At 44.6% G+C, this 17,412-nt stretch overlaps 1 protein-coding gene across 1 annotated transcript in view; it reads right to left on the reverse strand.

Annotated features, from left to right (window-relative positions):
• Nucleotides 1-10,081: 10,081 nt before the first annotated feature.
• Nucleotides 10,082-17,412, reverse strand: part of HSPA14 (heat shock protein family A (Hsp70) member 14) — a 42,905-nt gene continuing 35,574 nt past the window's right edge. The window contains exon 14 of the mRNA XM_075857387.1: nucleotides 10,082-11,011. Coding sequence (XP_075713502.1) covers nucleotides 10,933-11,011 — 79 coding nt within the window. The 3' untranslated portion in view covers nucleotides 10,082-10,932. The remainder of the gene's footprint in view (nucleotides 11,012-17,412) is intronic.

Consider the following 17,412-nt stretch of genomic DNA (forward strand, 5'->3'; position numbering starts at 1 on the left):
GTCCTCTGTCTGGACAAGGCATCGGCCCTCACATTCTTGTCGGCCAGACGGTAGTGGAGCTCAAACTAGAACCGAGCAAAGAACAGCGACCACCTGGCCTGACGAGGATTCAGTCGTTGGGCCGTTTGGAGATAAATGAGGTTCTTGTGGTCCGTAAATATGAAGATGGGATGAACTGCGCCCTCTAATAGATGTCTCCACTCCTCCAGAGCCAAATTTGATGGCCAGTAACTCCCGATCCCCATTCGAGTAGTTGCGTTCTGCGGAAGAGAAGAGCTTAGAGTAATAGCCACATACCATTGACTTGGAACCTCTCTGGAACAGGAGTGCACCAGCACCGACAGATGAGGCGCCCACCTCCAACGATAACTGTCGAGAAACATCTGGATGGAGGAGAGAGGCTGACGTGAAGGCACTCTTCAGACTATTAAATGCAGACTCTGCTTCTAGAGTCCACACCTTGGCGTTCATGCCTTTTTTGGTGATGTTAGATAGGAAATTTCAGTGAGGAGAAGTTTGGAGTGAACTGCCTGTAGAAATTGGCGAATCCCAGGAAGCGCTGTATGGCCCTCAAGCCTTGAGGGCGTGGCCATTCCAGGACAGACTTTACCTTTTCAGGATCCATCTTGAGACCTTGATTCGAGATGATGTAGCCCAGGAAGGGTAGAGGATCTTTCTCAAATACGCACTTCTCCAACTTGACATACAGGCGATTCTCCCTTAACCGCAGCAAAACTTTACGGACATGTCTGCGATGAGTCATTGGATCTAGAGAAACAAAAAAAATCAAGATGTCATCAAGATAGACCACAACACAAACAGAGGAGGTCGCAGATGATGTCATTAACAAACTCCTGGAAGACCGCGGGAGCATTACACAGGCCGAAGGGCATTACTAGATATTCATAGTGTCCGTCACGGGTGTTAAATGCAGTCTTCCATTTGTCACCCTGGCGAATCCAGATTAGGTTGTAAGTCCCACGCAGGTCTAGTTTAGAAAAAATCTTGGCACCACGTATACGATCAAACAGTTCAGAGATCAATGGCAATGGATACTTATTTTTCACCGTGATCTGGTTGAGACCCCGGTAGTCGATGCAAGGACGCAGAGAACCATAGTTTTTATTGACTAAGAAGAACCTGGCTCCTGCCGGGGAGGAACACTTCCGTATGAAGCCCCTCTCCAAGTTCTCTTTAACATAGGCGGACATGGACAGAGTCTCCGGCAAGGAGAGAGGATATACCCTACCACAGGGAAGGGAAGCACCAGGAACTAGGTCGATAGGACAGTCATACGCCCGGTGTGGTGGCAGCGTCTCCGCCTCTTTCTTGCTGAAGATGTCCGAAAATGCAGAACAACGACCAGGCAATCTTGCCAAGGACCGAGGCAGAGGAGGTTGAGCCAAACTAATCTGTACCAGGCAATGATTGAGACACTTGAAGCCCCACTGGAGAACCTCTCCAGAATTCCAGTCTAGGACTGGGCTGGGTTAGCAGGAAAAGGAGTCACCGCGGGCGCTGCTGCACTTCAATGGAACCAAAATGCTTTGAAGGTTCGGATTGTTGATAATATATAAGAATTATATATAAGTATAAGAATGAATGGAATTTATTGATAGTATGACTACGCGTTTCAATGCCGTACCGGCATCTTCATCAGGTCATTTTTGCTTCTTCTCATCAACAGTCTAGGACTGGGGCATGTAGTCGGAGCCAAGGCAGACCCAGCAGCACAGGGTTGATGGCCTTGGGCAGGACAAAGAACGAGAGGAGCTCGGAGTGGAGGGCTCCCACTTGGAGCCTCAGCGGCTTGGTCACAGCTACAAATGGGTCTGGCAGAGGTCCATTTCCAGATGCAACCATCAACGGCCTCTCCAGAGGCAAGTGGAGAAGATCCACCAGGTCTCTACGAATTAACTTAGCAGCGGATCGAATCCAGATACGCAGAGACCCGATGCGTTTTCTCGCCGGACACTATGGTCACGGGAATGGACAATTTAGACGAGAGTCCTTCTTTACCCAAGATTGTCTCTCCCACCAACCCTAGGCTCTGGGTCTTTTGGGGACACAGACGCACAAGATGGCCTCGGAGGCCCCAATATAGACAGAGTCCCGAGATGCGTCTGCATTGTCTCTCCTGGGTAGATAGCTTAAACTGGTCTGTCCTCATCGACTCCTTAGGAGGAACGGCATCTGAGGACAGCAGGGTTTGCTGCAAAGTAGGGACCGGACTAGGGAGTCCTTTCTCCCAACGAGCTTCTTGGAGCCGTGCTCGGATCCTTATATCAAATCGGGGCGGCCAGAAGGATGAGGTCATCCAGGGCAGACGGTAGATCTCGGGCGGCAAGCTCGTCCTTAATCTTAGGAGACAGTCCCTGCCAAAATGCAGCCACCAAGGCCTCATCGTTCCACAACAGTTCTCCTGCCAGGGTGCGGAAGTGGATGGCGTACTCACCCATGGAGGGGTCTCCTTGGCGTAGGATCAGCAAGGAGGTGGCTGCAGACGAGACTCTTCCAGGCTCCTCAAACATCGTGCAAAATGTCCAGAGGAACTCCTGGAAGTCATGGGTCTCTGGTCATTGTCTCTCCCAGATAGGATTCGCCCATGCAAGGGCTCTGCCAGTGAGGAGAGAGATGATGAAAGCGACCCTTGCGATACCAGACGAGAATGCCCTTGCATACAAGCTCAAGTGGATCTGGCACTGGTTCAAAAATCCAGGACAGGTCCCTGCGTCTCCATCATAGCGGTCAGGAAGTGGCAAATAAACTCGGGGATCAACACTGCCAGGAGGTGTAGTAGGAGGAACGGCCGCTTGCACCTCCTGCCGACATGCGATAATGTTCAAGGCCTGGAGGAGTTGGTCCTGTCAAGCCCGGAGGTCTAGCATATCTGCCCGCATCTCTTGTGACATCATCTTGGTCTTGGATCGAACAGCGTGGTCCATGGCCTGAGCGTACTGTCACGTTGGGTACGTGGACCCACTGAGCCGTACCGCCTTGACGGTATGGCAGCTGGCCAACAGGACGCAGGTCACAGTCTATAGTCGTATAGTGTACCTGTGGCAGCTCAGACATTAGAAAGACAGGCTCGGCTAGCACGGGACACGGGTACAGGGCCGGGGAACACTGGGAACTGGAAAACACTAGGAGACCATTTGCTTAGACAAACTTTGGGTACGACAACAATGCTCAGGCATTGCAGGAACAGGCTGGGCCCTTATAGTCCAGGGTGCTCATGGGCTAATTTAGTACTAATTTCAGGTGCGCGCGCTGGCCCTTTAAGAGCAGAAGTGAGCACTGGCGTCTTCTGAGATGTGGACCAGCGCTCACAGTTCAGGAGGTGAGTGAACCTGACGGCCCGTGGCCATAGGCATTACAATGCGTTGTCCATTAAATGAAAAGAACACAAAACCTGGTTTTTGACGAGTCTGTTTTCCTCAATAAAGTTTGGTCAGTGTGTACCTTGCCACGGGGCAAACAACTCTCAGAAGAGGTGTTCTAGAGAAGCATAATGCTGGAAAAGGCTGCAAAAGCAGATTGTTGACAAATAGTGAAAATTCTGGACTGTTGCTAATCTACCTAGGAGTGGGCGTCCTGTTAGGATCACAATGGCAATCCTGAAAGAGGTAAAAAAGAAACCAAAGCTTAAAGGGAACCTGTCACCAGCATTTCACCTATTGAGCTTTACATATCCCTCACTGGCCGCTGCTATCAAAAGTTCATTGCCGTTATCCCCTCTCCTAAACTCCTCCACCGACTGTAAATAACGGTCTGCAAACATTTTGCGCCTTTTATCGTAATAATCCGGTGTCCCTTTGTGTGCACACACCAGAAGACGACATCAATGCACAACTGCAGGATTTTGTGTGCTGGGGGAAGGTGAGGAGCTGTCAATCAAAAGTAAGGAAGCGGGGTGAACTCGGAAAGACTTGAGGAATGAAAATATGACTCTTTTCAAATGAAGATTTGACTCTTTTCAAATGAAGATCTGACTCTTTTATGCTCATTAGCATACGGTGTGGGAACACTAAAAAACTGAATACTAAAGCTACAGAGCCGACAATTATAGGTTATATAGAAATGATTTTTCACCCACGACCACCAGGTATTGCTGGTTTAATAGGTGAAATGCTGGTGACAGGTTCCCTTTAATCGCAAAAGACCAACTGCAGACCGCAGAAACCTCTGCTCATGTGTCCACAATTAGAATACTTGACTCGAATGGCATGCATGGAAGGACACTACAAAGAAAGCCACTGCTTCTCAAAAAGAACATCTGGATATTCCACAATGCTTCTGGGGAAATGTTATATGGATAGATGAGACTGAAGTGGAACTTCGTAGCACAACTTAGATTTGATCAGCATTCGGGTTAGATCGTGTGTAAGAGGCACAGGACGTCAGTCCAGCTTAATGAGGGATTCAGCTTTCTGCAGCTTCTATGTAAAGTGAATACATAGAAGCTGCAGCACTGAAATAGTGCAACATTTTTAATAAATGTAGTTTAGAAACATGCTAATAAACATATGCATACAATCCAATGAAACAAAACAATATTGTCACCAAAATGTTTTCATAGCAGTTAATCTTATCGAGGTGCTGTGGCATGATTTGAAGAGGACCCAGCACTGTGGATGTTTATTCAATGTGCTCAATAAAGACATGTACAGTACAATTAATTGTTTTGTTAGTTTAGATTGTGTTAGTCTCTAATTGTGACTCTAATGTGTGTTTTCAGTCATCCATTTTGCTTCTCCTCCGAAATGCTCACAAATGGACATATGCAGCATTAATTAGGCAAGTGTTCTGGGGGAGTGACCCACATGTACCGATGCGCCACATTTATATGCATCCACGGCCAAAATTAACCCCTTCCCGACATTTAACCCATACTTCTGTCATAACCGGGAAATTAAAGCAACTTAAAAGAGCAAACCTGGCAAAGTTCTTAGGGCTTGTCCCCATGTAACGGAATTGCTGGGTATTTTGCGGACGGAAAATATGCAGCGGCATATAGTAGCAGCAAAGTGGGTGAGACTTAAGGGTATGTTCACATGGGCTATTTTTAGCTGTTTTTCGGGCTGTAAATGCCCTGGAAAATTGCTAAAAATGCAGGGGATGAACGCCTCCAAAAATCTGAACATTGATTTCAATATGAAAAACAGCGTTCCATTCTCAGAGTGTTTTAATAACTGCCGCGTAAAAAAATGCCTCGTAAAAAGTGCATATCACTTCTTAAGCCGTTTTTCATTGACAATAGAAAAACAGCTCCAAAAACGGCTATAAAAAACACTAGTTGCTTACAAAACGGCTGAAAATCAGGGGCTGATTTCCCTTCAAAACTGCTCCGTATTTTCAGACGGTTTTTGCCAAGCATGTGAACATAGCCTAAATCTGATCCACACGCTGCGTAAAATTTCCGTGCAGAAATGTACTTGCGGTGCATTTTTCGTTCTGCAGCATGTCAATTCCTGCTGCGGAAAGTGGACCGAATTGCTGCGTTTTTCGGGAGATGTAGCAATCTCACAGACTTGAAAAAACTGCAGCAAAATCCGCACCATTTTCTGCAGTCAAAAACTTGGAAATATTACGCTGTGCAAAAAACGCACTGTCTGCTAGTTTTAGCGGAAATGCCGCAGAAATTTTCTGCAGCAATTCAGTTACGTGTGGACAAGCCCTTACGGTGTTATGCCTAGTGCAAGCCTGAAAGGGCAGTGCATGACTGGTATTCTCACTTTCAAGCTCTTTGAATCCGTGCGTCATGCACCGATCTCTGTAGGCTCTGCACTTGGCATAACATAGTAGTGCAGACGTACTATTCAAAATAGTTGGACATTTATGGCATATACTGACAATATGCATTAATGGCCCACAAAAGGGGAGATTGTCAGATTGTACCATTTCCAAGGGCCACAATCTAACAATGTGTTCCTCCGACCTGAAAAGATTCTGTACTCCTGCAAAGGAGCGACATTTAGGCTACACGTAGCCCAACAAATCCATGGCAAAATCTGGATGCTGCTGCAGAATTTCTTGTGGATTACACCACTATCATTTAACCGGTTCAGGACTGGGCTATTTTGAGCCTTCATGACCAGACAGTTTAGGAATTGTTAGCACGCGTTAAACTGCTATAACTTTTTTTTTCCATTTGTTGGGCTAGCGACGTGATTTTTAGGCCTTCTTTTGTAGACAACGCAGGTCTCTTGTTTCATAATTTTTATACACATCTGCTTTGCCATTTTACATTTTTTAGGCTTCTAGTTTAAAAATGATAGTGAAAAAAAAAGGTTTTTTTTTTTTTTTTTTTTTTTAACTTTTCAGCCAATTTTTCTTCTGGTAATATAGTTTTATCCTAAAATAGACCTTTTATTTGTGATCGGCATTGTTTAACATAAATTGATATAGTGCATGTTTATTTTAGTGTAATTAGTCAGGACCCGCATCTATCTGATATTTATGACATATCCTTTGGCTATGTCTTCAATGTCCTTCATGGGAAAAACCCTTAACGCTCAGCGACGTAATATTCCGACGTACTGACCATCCCGTTCGCGATCAGCGAAGGAATATTACGTCGCGGGAGTAACGGCCATTTCGGCTGTCTTCCCGACACATGCAGGAGCTGTGACAGATGCTGTCTCGTACAGCAGTTGTCGCAGCTCCTATAGCGGTGACCGATCGCTGTGTCCCCGCTGATTAACCCCCTAAAAGCCGCGTTCAATACCGAACGCAGCTTTTTAGGGGTTAAGCTACCATCGCCGGCCTGCTACACGATAGCGGCCGGCGATGGTGACTATGGCAACCGGACACCTAACAATGGCGTCCGGCTATGCCATCGGCAGAAGCCTAGTGGGTCCTGCTGTCAGTGAGTAGCTGACAGCTCTAATACACTGCACTACGCATGTAGTGCAGTGTACACCACAGAAAAAAGTGGGACACAGAATAGGATTAAAAACTGGCCATACTCACAAATTGGGCAGGTATAATCCCAACAGGACGCAGACAGGTCAGAAATGCTGCTCAAGGAAGGTGCACAGGTGCGTTTAAATAATAGCCACTCCCACTAGCTTTGAGGGGAGTGGCGTATGGTGCATGGGATATGTAGTTAAAAGTAAATGAATAGTGTATAATGTGCAAGTGGTAATAATGTGTGAAATATAGGGGGCAGTACTGAGTATAGTGAGTGGTGAATAAAGTGTAAAATATAGGGGGCAGTACTAAAAGGGTCAGGAACGTGAGTGATGCATGAAGTGTGGGTGCAGTGTATAAAACATGGAGGGCTAATGCGTAAATCATGAGGCACAGCCTATATAGCCTGGTAGCAGCCAATTTGTAATGCCATGATAGTACATAGAGCGGGTCACAGCGGTCAGCCGCCATACTAATGCGCCATCCGTACAGGATCGTACATTGACTAAGTGCCTGAGGAAGGTCATGGTATTGACCGAAACGTCGCACTACACTGTCATTGGCTATAAATATAATAAATTATTTATCTGCAAAAGAATTTCCACTTTGGTGTGCATAGTGCTTTTTCTCCGTATTTCTATTGATGTGTCTTTGGTACATTTTAAAGGGAGGCTTCAATTCCGCCAGTACCTGCCGGGTAAGAGGGCAAGGTATGGTGTGAAGATGTATAAGCTGTGCGAGGGTGCATCAGGGTATACCTACAAATTTAGGATATATGAAGGAAAGGACACCAGTATTCAGCCCCCAGAATGCCCCCCCCTTACTGGGAGTCAATGCAAAGATTGTTTTGAATTTGGTGCACCCACTGCAGGACCAGGGTTACTACCTCTACCTGGATAATTCGCTTCCAGAAGTACTGCGGCATGCGGCAGTGCTAGAAGAAATCTGAGAGGTCTCCCTAAGACTCTGCTTGGGCAAACACCCAGAAGGGGTGAGAGCAGGGCACAATCTAGCAGCAACATATTGTGTGTCAAGTACAAGACAAGAGAGATGTCCTTTTATTGACAACAATACATGCCCACACCAATACCCATGTACCTGTACGAGGTACCAGTACAGAGATCCCCAAACCAGACTGCATCCTGGACTACAATAGGTACATGGGAGGGGTGGACTTGTCAGATCAAGTCCTGAAGCCCTTCAGCGCCATGAGGTGTGGTACAAGAAGCTGGCCGTGCACATCATACAGATGGCATTATACAATGCGTACGTGCTACGTCGATGTACAGGGCAGAGGTGAACTTTCCTGGAATTTCAAGAGGTGGTTATCAAGAAACTAATTTTTAGGGACCAGGAAGGGGGGGGGGGGGGGCTCCCAGTACTTCTGGAAGCGAGGCAACACGCCTTGCACCAGGGCAACACTTTCCAGGAGAAGTTCCCCAAACTGGCAAGAAGGGAAAAAGTCAAAAGAGCAGCAAAGTCTTCTATAAGAGGGGGATAAGGGAGGACACAAAATATCAATGTGACACATTTCCTGAAAAACGAAGGCTCTGTATGAAAGTGTTTTAAAATGTATCATACATCCTTTGATTTTTAATCTACCCCAGTTTTACTTACAGTGATGTACTTCGCACAGCTTATCCCCCTCATCTTTCCCTTCTGAGCCCTGCTGTGTGCTCAGGCAGCTGATAACAGCCACATGTAGGGTATTGCCATACCCGCGAGAACCCATATTACAGTTTATGGGGTGTATGTCTCCGGTCAAAATGCTCACTACACCTCTAGATAAATGCCTTAAGGGGTGTAGTTTTAAAACGGGGTCACTTCTCGGGGGTTTCAACTGTACTGGTACCTCGGGGGCTTCTGCATACATGACTTCGCACCAAAAAATCCCCAGTAGGCCAAATGGTGGTCCTTTCCTTCTGAGCCCTCCCATGGGCCCAAACGGCAGTTTATCACCACAAATGGGGTATTGCTGCACTCAGGACAAATTGGGCAACAAAATGGGGTATTTTGTTCCCTTTGAAAATAAGACATTTTGATGAAAAATGACATTTTATTGGAAAAAATGTTAGTTTTTAAATTTCACAGCCCAATTCAAAACACGTGCCGTGTAAAAACTGCGGGGTCAAAATGGTAACAACAACCATACATTAATTCCTTGAGGGGTGTAGTTTCCGAAATGGGGTCACTTTTGGGGGATTCCTACTGTTTACTCACCTCAACACCTCTTCAAACCTGGCATGCTGCCTAAAAGATACTCTAATAAAGAGGCCTCAAAATGCACTAGGTGCTTCTTTGCCTCTGGGGCTTGTGTTTTAGTCCAGGAGCGCACTAGACACATGTGAGACATTTCTAAAAACTGCAGAATCTGGACAATACATATTTAGTAGTGTTTCTCTGGTAAAACCTTCTGTGTTACAGAAAAAAAAATTAATACAATTGAAATTCAGCAAGAAAAATTTAATGTGCTAATTTCACGTCCACTTTGCTTTAATTCCTGTGAAATGCCTAAAGGGTTAAACAAACTTTCTAAATGCTGTTTTGAATACTTTGAGGGGTCTAGTTTTCAAAATGGGGTGTTTTATGGGGGTTTCTAATACATAGGCCCCTCAAAGCCACTTCTGAACCGAACGGGTACCTTAAAAAAAAAAAGGCTTTTGAAATACTTAAAAATATGAGAAATTGCTGTTTACGTTCTAAGCCTTGTAACGTCCAAGAAAAATAAAAGAATGTTCAAAAAAAAAACTATGCCAATCTAAAAGTAGACATATGGGAAATTTGAACTAGTAACCATTTTGGGTGGTATAACCATCTGTTTTACAAGCAGATGCATTTAAAATCTGAAAAATGCTATTTTTTATAAATTTTCTCTAAATTTTGCAATTTTTCACCAATAAACACTGAATATATGGTCCAAATTTCACCACTAACATAAAGCACAATGTCTCACGAGAAAACAATCTCAGAATCGCTTGGATAGGTTTAAGCATTCCAACGTTATTACCACATAAAGTGAAATATGTCAGAATTGAAAAATGGGCTCTGAGCCTTAAGGCCCAAACTAGGCTGCGTCCTTAAGGGGCTAAAAAGGTTTATAAAGGGACCTCATTATACAATTTGTGCACAACTTTTTACACAGTTTTCAGAAAATAACCAGACCATATAATTTGGATATTTTGGCTGGGTTACCTTTTTTTTTAAACTTTACTTATTACAAGTTAAAACAGACACATACAGCCTTGTAAGACAAAAATAAAAAATAATAATGACGAAAAATAGTATGTCAAAAGAGTCAATTACTTATAATGTTGATTTGTCAGTTTGCTTTACAATAGTAAAAGGGTATTACAATAAACCGAAATATATATATTTACAGAGCCAATGGAAAGGGTCCTCAGGGGACAATGGTGTAGAGGTCTTAAAACTAGTGCATGGGAAACGTTAGAAGTTGCCCGTAGTAACCAAATTCCAGTTCTTATTTTTCTAAAGCTCTTTGTAAAATTAAGGCAGTAACCAGACTGGTTGCTATGGGCAACTCCTCCACTTGTTCTTTGCAACAGTATTGATACATATTCCTTACTATAATGCCATCTTACATGTCAAACGTTCTCTACGAGCAAAATGTGGGACACATACGAGCATAATCAATATATTCATGAAATGCATTATAGCTATCTCTCTCTCGCTGTAAATACGGGTGCTGAAAGAAGTACAGATTAATGTTTTACATGAAGAACTGAATACTGAAACATTAGTTAATATCCTTTTGGATGAACTGCAGTTTCTCTAATAAAAAAACAGAACAGGAATCATAGTTGATATCTTAACCATATGAAATGTTGTGGACAATGTTGTATGTACAAGCAACTAAAGGAACAAATTGAAGGCTCCATTAAGAAGCATATTATGATATTAAGATTAGACTAATAAGAGTGTACAGAACATTGCCACTGGTTTCTTTTTAAACTGTCCTTTGCCTCATATTAATGTGGCAGAACTAATCCTTGTTAAAGAGCACTAAGATGAATCTTCAACGGTGATCATTTCTGACTGTCCAGTGTCTTTGTCAGTGCAAGTTACATGTAATGAGCCATCCCTGTAGAAAAGAAAAAAAAGACAAAAAATTATGATAAAACTGGCCAACCAAATAATTTTATTTTAACCCTATGGATCCTACATGCAGTGTATACCACTGTACAGCAGGCTATGAGGCTTCACATTCGCCACATACGCTGGGATATTTAGACAGAGCTTTATGAGGGACAATTCGACACTGACCTTCAGGTCAGTTTTTTTAAACATAGAGGCTGCCCTCAAGTCTGAAAATCCCACTGAAAATCACCCCAGTCTTCCCCATTTATAAAAGGCTGAACAGCTTTCTCCAGAGCCTACAATTACAGTGACCCTGTAGAGGACAAAGATTTTCAAACAGTCTTAAAATGTGACGGTACAGCTGGCCATAGATGTTAGATTTCTGGCAGTGGATCCTGTCAATATCTACAGGATCTGCCAAAAATCTATTGTGGTCTATTGTCTATGGGTGCTACCAGTCATTCGATATCCGTCATATGGAGAAACAAAGTTGGGCAGGTTACATTATTACTACATGCCCATTTATCTAGTCTCCCCTAAAAATAAGAAGACTAATCTTGCATCTACATATCTTTTGTATAAGATGTAGCAAAGAACGATGGCGGTCAACCAAAAAAGGTGTCCAATGCCTATGGCCGTTACTGGACAGTTACACCGTGCCAATTATGTTAAAGCATTGTACAACATGCCCAATGCCACACAAGGGACAATCTGGTTTGAGAAAAAAAGTTGGCTCTAAAAAACAGAATGTGGCATTATTTCAGGTTATGCATGAGGTAGGATGGCAAAATGGAGGGACTGCATGAGCTACAACCTGCAAGAAACGTCTTGACCAGGGGACGAAAAGTCAATGTGCTTTAGAAACGGAAAGGGAGAGCGAGCAGAGATCTGGTCTTTAAGGGAAGTTAGGCCAAGGCCCTGATCCAAACCAAACTACAAGTTAAAAAGGAAAGAAACCTGGAAATAGAACACACCAGGGCATGAAAGCTCTGTTACTATTTCTGTTGGTACGAGCGACGGGGTCCTCAAAACCTCAGCTTCAACAGCCACACCACAAAACGAAGCTTCGCTAAAAAGAGGAGTGAAATAGTGGACCTTGGGAAAGGCAGCTGTGACGAAGTGGAAGTTGCCACAGTGCAATCAGATTGAGACAGCGCACCAGACCTGGCGAGGATAATCTGGGGCCAGCAGGAAGACTGAAATGCCCTCTGCCTTGAAACGCTTGAAGACTCTGAAAAACAGGGGGAGGGCAAGAGGTACAGAAGGGAGACTCTGTCCCACAGAGTGACTAGAGAGTAGACAGCCCCGGGATCTTGAGCCCTAGACACGTGCACTGGAATTTGTGATTGAGACAAGATGCTAAGAGGGTCACCACTTCTGATCTATCAGAAGTGGGGAACTCAGGAGAAAAATCTCCATATGGAGTGACCACTCTCTCAGATCCAGCATCCCTTAAATTTGAAAATCCTCAGCCCTTTTCCCCTAGCAGCATGTGGACTGCGAACAGAGCTGAAACGTAGCTCTCTGCATAGTGGAGGATCCGAGGAGACTCACATCACACATTGCACCTAGATCCTGTGCTGCCGCCTTAATGGTTAAGGCAGGCGACTGCCATTGAGTTTTTGATCTGGTCCCCAACTACACGACCCTGGAAGGAAAAAAAAGTCCAAAATGGGAGAAGGCCAGGAAGATGGACCTCAATTCCAGCAGATTGATCTGTAGCCATGCTTCTCCTGTCAACCAAGTGCACTGAACTGTGAGGAGACAAAACACTGCCTTCCCAACTGGAGGGGGGGGGGGGGTGACATCCGTGAAGATCACAAGCATGTGGAGAGGCAGGAAAGACCAGGTGTCTACGGTGATCTGGAGGCTCAGAGATAAATTAAATCCAGATGCTTGCCAAATAGTCTGCCCCCAGTGAAGGGAAGGATCGCGAGGGACTTTTGAGTCCACCATCCAAGATTTAAGCCAGAATAAGCATCAAAAGCCCACCGAATTGGCGGTCGCTCTGGCAGCAAAATGGGTGGATGCAAGGGAGACCTCACAAATGCTTGGAGGCATGTATAAAAGTCGGTAGACTAGGTCAGTCAGACCCTACTGCGAAAACCCGTCTGAAAGATCACAGTGATGTTGCTTAGCCCAGACAGAACAGGGTTTGCTAACCGAGGTAGAGGCGAATGCTGGGTACAGGCTAGACCCTGCCACCACAAACGCAGACCTGGTCAAGAAAAGTATTGCCTTATCTTAAAATGGAACAGTGGTACATTTGTACAGCTGCAATACTGGTGGATCCACTGAAGGAGAAAAAGTCCATTTGGAAACGAAGCCTTGCTGGAAAAGAAACAGCAGATTCTTCTATTTAGAGATGTACTAGTGCCTGTCAGGGTGCTTTTGTCCCTTGGAAAGGATTTTCTAAAACTCGCTGTGGTTTGGGAAAGGATGCAGGCGGCGGTGACAGCAAAGAGGCACCTCACCCCAGGAATAGGTGGGGAAGTCATTCGAACCACGTAACCGCTTGACAGCACGTAACAATTCTTGCATAGCAGCGGTTAACTTTGGGTTTTGGTCTCTTTAGGAGTCAGAGGATTGCTCAGTGGAGAGCGACTGATGCCGCAAAGAGACGACATCCCTGATTATAACCCTAACAGGGGACGCCAGTGAAGAACGTGATCTCTGGGCCTTTTTCATGGTCTACCACAGGGAAGAGAGAGTGTGATGAACCTGGAGGAGATTCCATGGAAGCGTTGATCTGGACCGCTATCTGGGATGGATGTCTTCCAAGGACTCAACCACAATTTGTGAGAGCCTTGAAAGGGCCCTTAAGGGCTGGGAATAGGATTTTACCCAATCAGAGAGGGCTACATTCCGTGAGGGTGCGCAGTCCTGGGGTCTTAGATTCAGACACCGAGCATCGTGGGTTAGGCTGACCGCACAGAAAAGATTGATTACTTACCGGTAATCAGTTTTTCAAGAAGCTATGACAGCACCCCTGGAGAGACATCCCATTCGCTAGACAGGAAGCCTGATTATATAAAAAGAAAAAGGACACCCCTCTCCACATGCCCAGTTTTAGGAAGAACTCGGGATGAGAACTAGTTTAGTTCATATGTATTTTTTTTAATTTCTTTTGCGCCACCCAAGTGAAGTTACCTCACACCTCCAAATATGTACAATATCTACAAGGAATCCCACTGGATTCCTATTGAGAATTTTTCCTCATTATGAGAATTATATATGCTACAAGAATAGGGAGTGTAACAGAGGGGTGCGGTCATAGGTTCTTGAAAAACCGATTACCGTTAAGTAATCAATCTTTTACCCTTTCACCTATGACAGCACCCCTGGAGTTGTACAATAGAAATCAAAATTTAGGGTGGGATCACAGCTTGTAGTACCTTTCTACCAAAAGCCAAGTCAGAGGCTGTATGCAGTTGTAATCGGTAATGCTTGAGGAAGGTGTGAGGGGAACTCCATGTAGCAGCCTTGCATATCTGATCTAGTGATGCTTCTCCTCTCTCGGCCCATGAAGTGAACACAGCCCTGGTGGAGTGAGCCCTGAAGAACTCCTGAGGCAGGAGATTCTGATTTACAGAAGCTAAATATATGGCTTGTTTAATCCATCTTGCTGTAGTCGATCTACTGGCTGCCGAACCTTTGTTAGGACCCAGAACTTGTTTATACAGTTCCAGAGGTTCGTAAATCCTTAGTGATATTTAGATACTGGACCAGGCATCTCCTTACGTCCAGGTCAGTTAAAACTGCTGCCCCCTTGGATTTTTAGGGGAATTACAGAAGGTGGGGAGAATAATTTCTTGGTCTAAATGAAATGGAGAGAGACTACTTTAGGAAGGAACCCTGGTAAAGTTTTCAAAATGACTATCTTCGAATAGTAGGGTATATGGAGGAAAGGCAGATAGTGCCTTATCTCGCGTACTCTACGTGCCGACGTGATGGCTAACATAAATGTAATTTTGAGTGTCAAATATTCTCCAGGCTATGACCAATTCACAGTTCGAACCACTAGACTCCATAACCCTAAAAATGCTGACACTCAAAATTACATTTATGTTAGCCATCACGTCGGCACGTAGAGTACGCGAGATAAGGCACTATCTGCCTTTCCTCCATATACCCTACTATTCGAAGATAGTCATTTTGAAAACTTTACCAGGGTTCCTTCCTAAAGTAGTCTCTCTCCATTTCATTTAGACCAAGAAATTATTCTCCCCACCTTCTGTAATTCCCCTAAAAATCCAAGGGGGCAGCAGTTTTAACTGACCTGGACGTAAGGAGATGCCTGGTCCAGTATCTAAATATCACTAAGGATTTACGAACCTCTGGAACTGTATAAACAAGTTCTGGGTCCTAACAAAGGTTCGGCAGCCAGTAGACTGTGAATTGGTCATAGCCTGGAGAATATTTAAGTCCCATGGAGGAACAGAGGACCTAATCTGGGGTTTAAGCCTAGAAGAGGCTGTCAGAAATGTCCTGACCGAGGGGTGTTCTGCCAATCTAAATTTAAAAAAAAAAAAAAGAAAAAAGGGGAGCATAGTGCAGAGATCTGAACTCTTAAGGTGTTTGGTTTGAGATTTTTACTTAATACTGCTTGGAGAAAATCTAGTATCAAGGGGATATCTGGTTTGGCTATGGGATCGGTTTATTCCCGCAAAATGTATAAATGCCTTCCAGGCTCGGAGATATATCCCTGAGGCAACCGGTTTCCTGCTTGCTAGCAGAGTGGAAAGAACAGACTCTGAGAACCCCCTCTGTCTAAGGATTTCCCTTTCAGTTTCCAGGCTGTCAAATTAAGGGTTTGTATTTCTGGGTGCATTACTGGGCCCTGGTATAGGAGATCTGGTATTGTCAGGAGAATCCAAGGACGATTGGAGGACATTCTCCTTAACCATGTGAACCATGGTCTCTTCGGCCAGAAGGTGCTACTAGTATTATTGAAGCCCTGTCTTCCCTTTTCTTTCTTATCACTCTTGGGAGAAGACATGGGGGGGCGGGTGGAGGCATAACCCTCTCCTAACCAACACTGGCAAAATGCATCTGCGGGATCCAGGGAGAAGAATCTTTTGACCTTTCTGTTCTCTCTGGATACAAAACGGGTCTATTGAAAGAACTCCCTATTTGAAAACTATCTTCTGAAATATTTTTGTATTCAGAGACCATTCGGACTGGCGTAACCTCTTCCGGCTTAGGAAGTCCGCGACCTGGTTGTCCCTTCCTTTTAGGTGGACAGCTGAGAGGGTCAACAGGTGGCGCTCTGCCAAAAAGAATATTTGGGAAGATAAATCCATCAGTGGGAATGATCTCGTCAACCCTGATGATTTATAAGCACCACTGTCGTGTTGTCTTCACATTCGGACCTGAAATTGCCGGTATAAAAGTTTTTCATTGTTTGAAAAAACACTGCCAGCTCTCTGAAGTTAGAAGACCTTTGTGCACACTGACCAAGAAGAACAAAGAAGTCGTAATGAGCTCCCCAACCCCAGGGGACTTGTATCCGTGGTTATGTTGAGAGTAGGTCTTACTCATGGAATGCCCCGCCTGAGGTACCACCATCGGAAAAACAGCCTGGCTGCAGATGAAATGTGGAGGGGTTGCTCTAGGGAGAGACTGCTCCTGTCCCACTGATCTACAATGTACCATTGTAAAGCCTTGGACCTGAAATGGAGCCCACAATACTGCGGAGATGCACGAGGTCATGAGGCCTAGAACAGACATAGCTTTCCTGAAAGATGTCGTATGGTTTAAATATAGCTCAGAGACCTGGTCTATCAAGGGATTGATCTTCCCCTCTGGAAGGAAGGACATCTGCCTGGGGGAGTCTAGAAGAATTCCCAGAAAGACACATCTGTTTGAGGGGATCAAGTTCGATTTATGTTCCATCCCAGGTTCAACAGGATAGAACAAATTACCTCTATCTGCCGAACCAGGGTCTGAGTTGTTTCCGCCACTATTCGGAAATAGTCAAGGTATGGAATCAGGAGGAGGTCTCGTCCTGATGTAAGACGTCATTTCTGCTATTAATTTTGGAAAAACCCTCGGGGCTTTTGCAGTGCCAAAAGGGGAGGACTCTGTCACTGCTACCCTTAGATATTTTTGGTGAGAGCTGCATATTGGTACATGATAATATGCATCCTCCAGATGTAGTGATGCCATCACACAGTCCTTGGACAAGAGATTTATGGTTGAGGAAATGCTCTCCATGCAAAACATTTTTTTTTTTTTTCATATTCAAAGTTTTTATTGGTTTTGAAACAAACAAGTAGAAAACACATTTGGAGGGAGGGCCTCCACACAGTGAAAATTAAAATAAAATAAGGGCAAAGCCCAAACGAGAGGGTGGACATCCCATCCCATGGTTAACAGTAGACATCAGCAGCAAGTGTAAACATT

Source organism: Rhinoderma darwinii, chromosome 3, assembly GCF_050947455.1.
Source record: "Rhinoderma darwinii isolate aRhiDar2 chromosome 3, aRhiDar2.hap1, whole genome shotgun sequence".
In the NCBI taxonomy this organism is placed as follows: domain Eukaryota; kingdom Metazoa; phylum Chordata; class Amphibia; order Anura; family Rhinodermatidae; genus Rhinoderma; species Rhinoderma darwinii.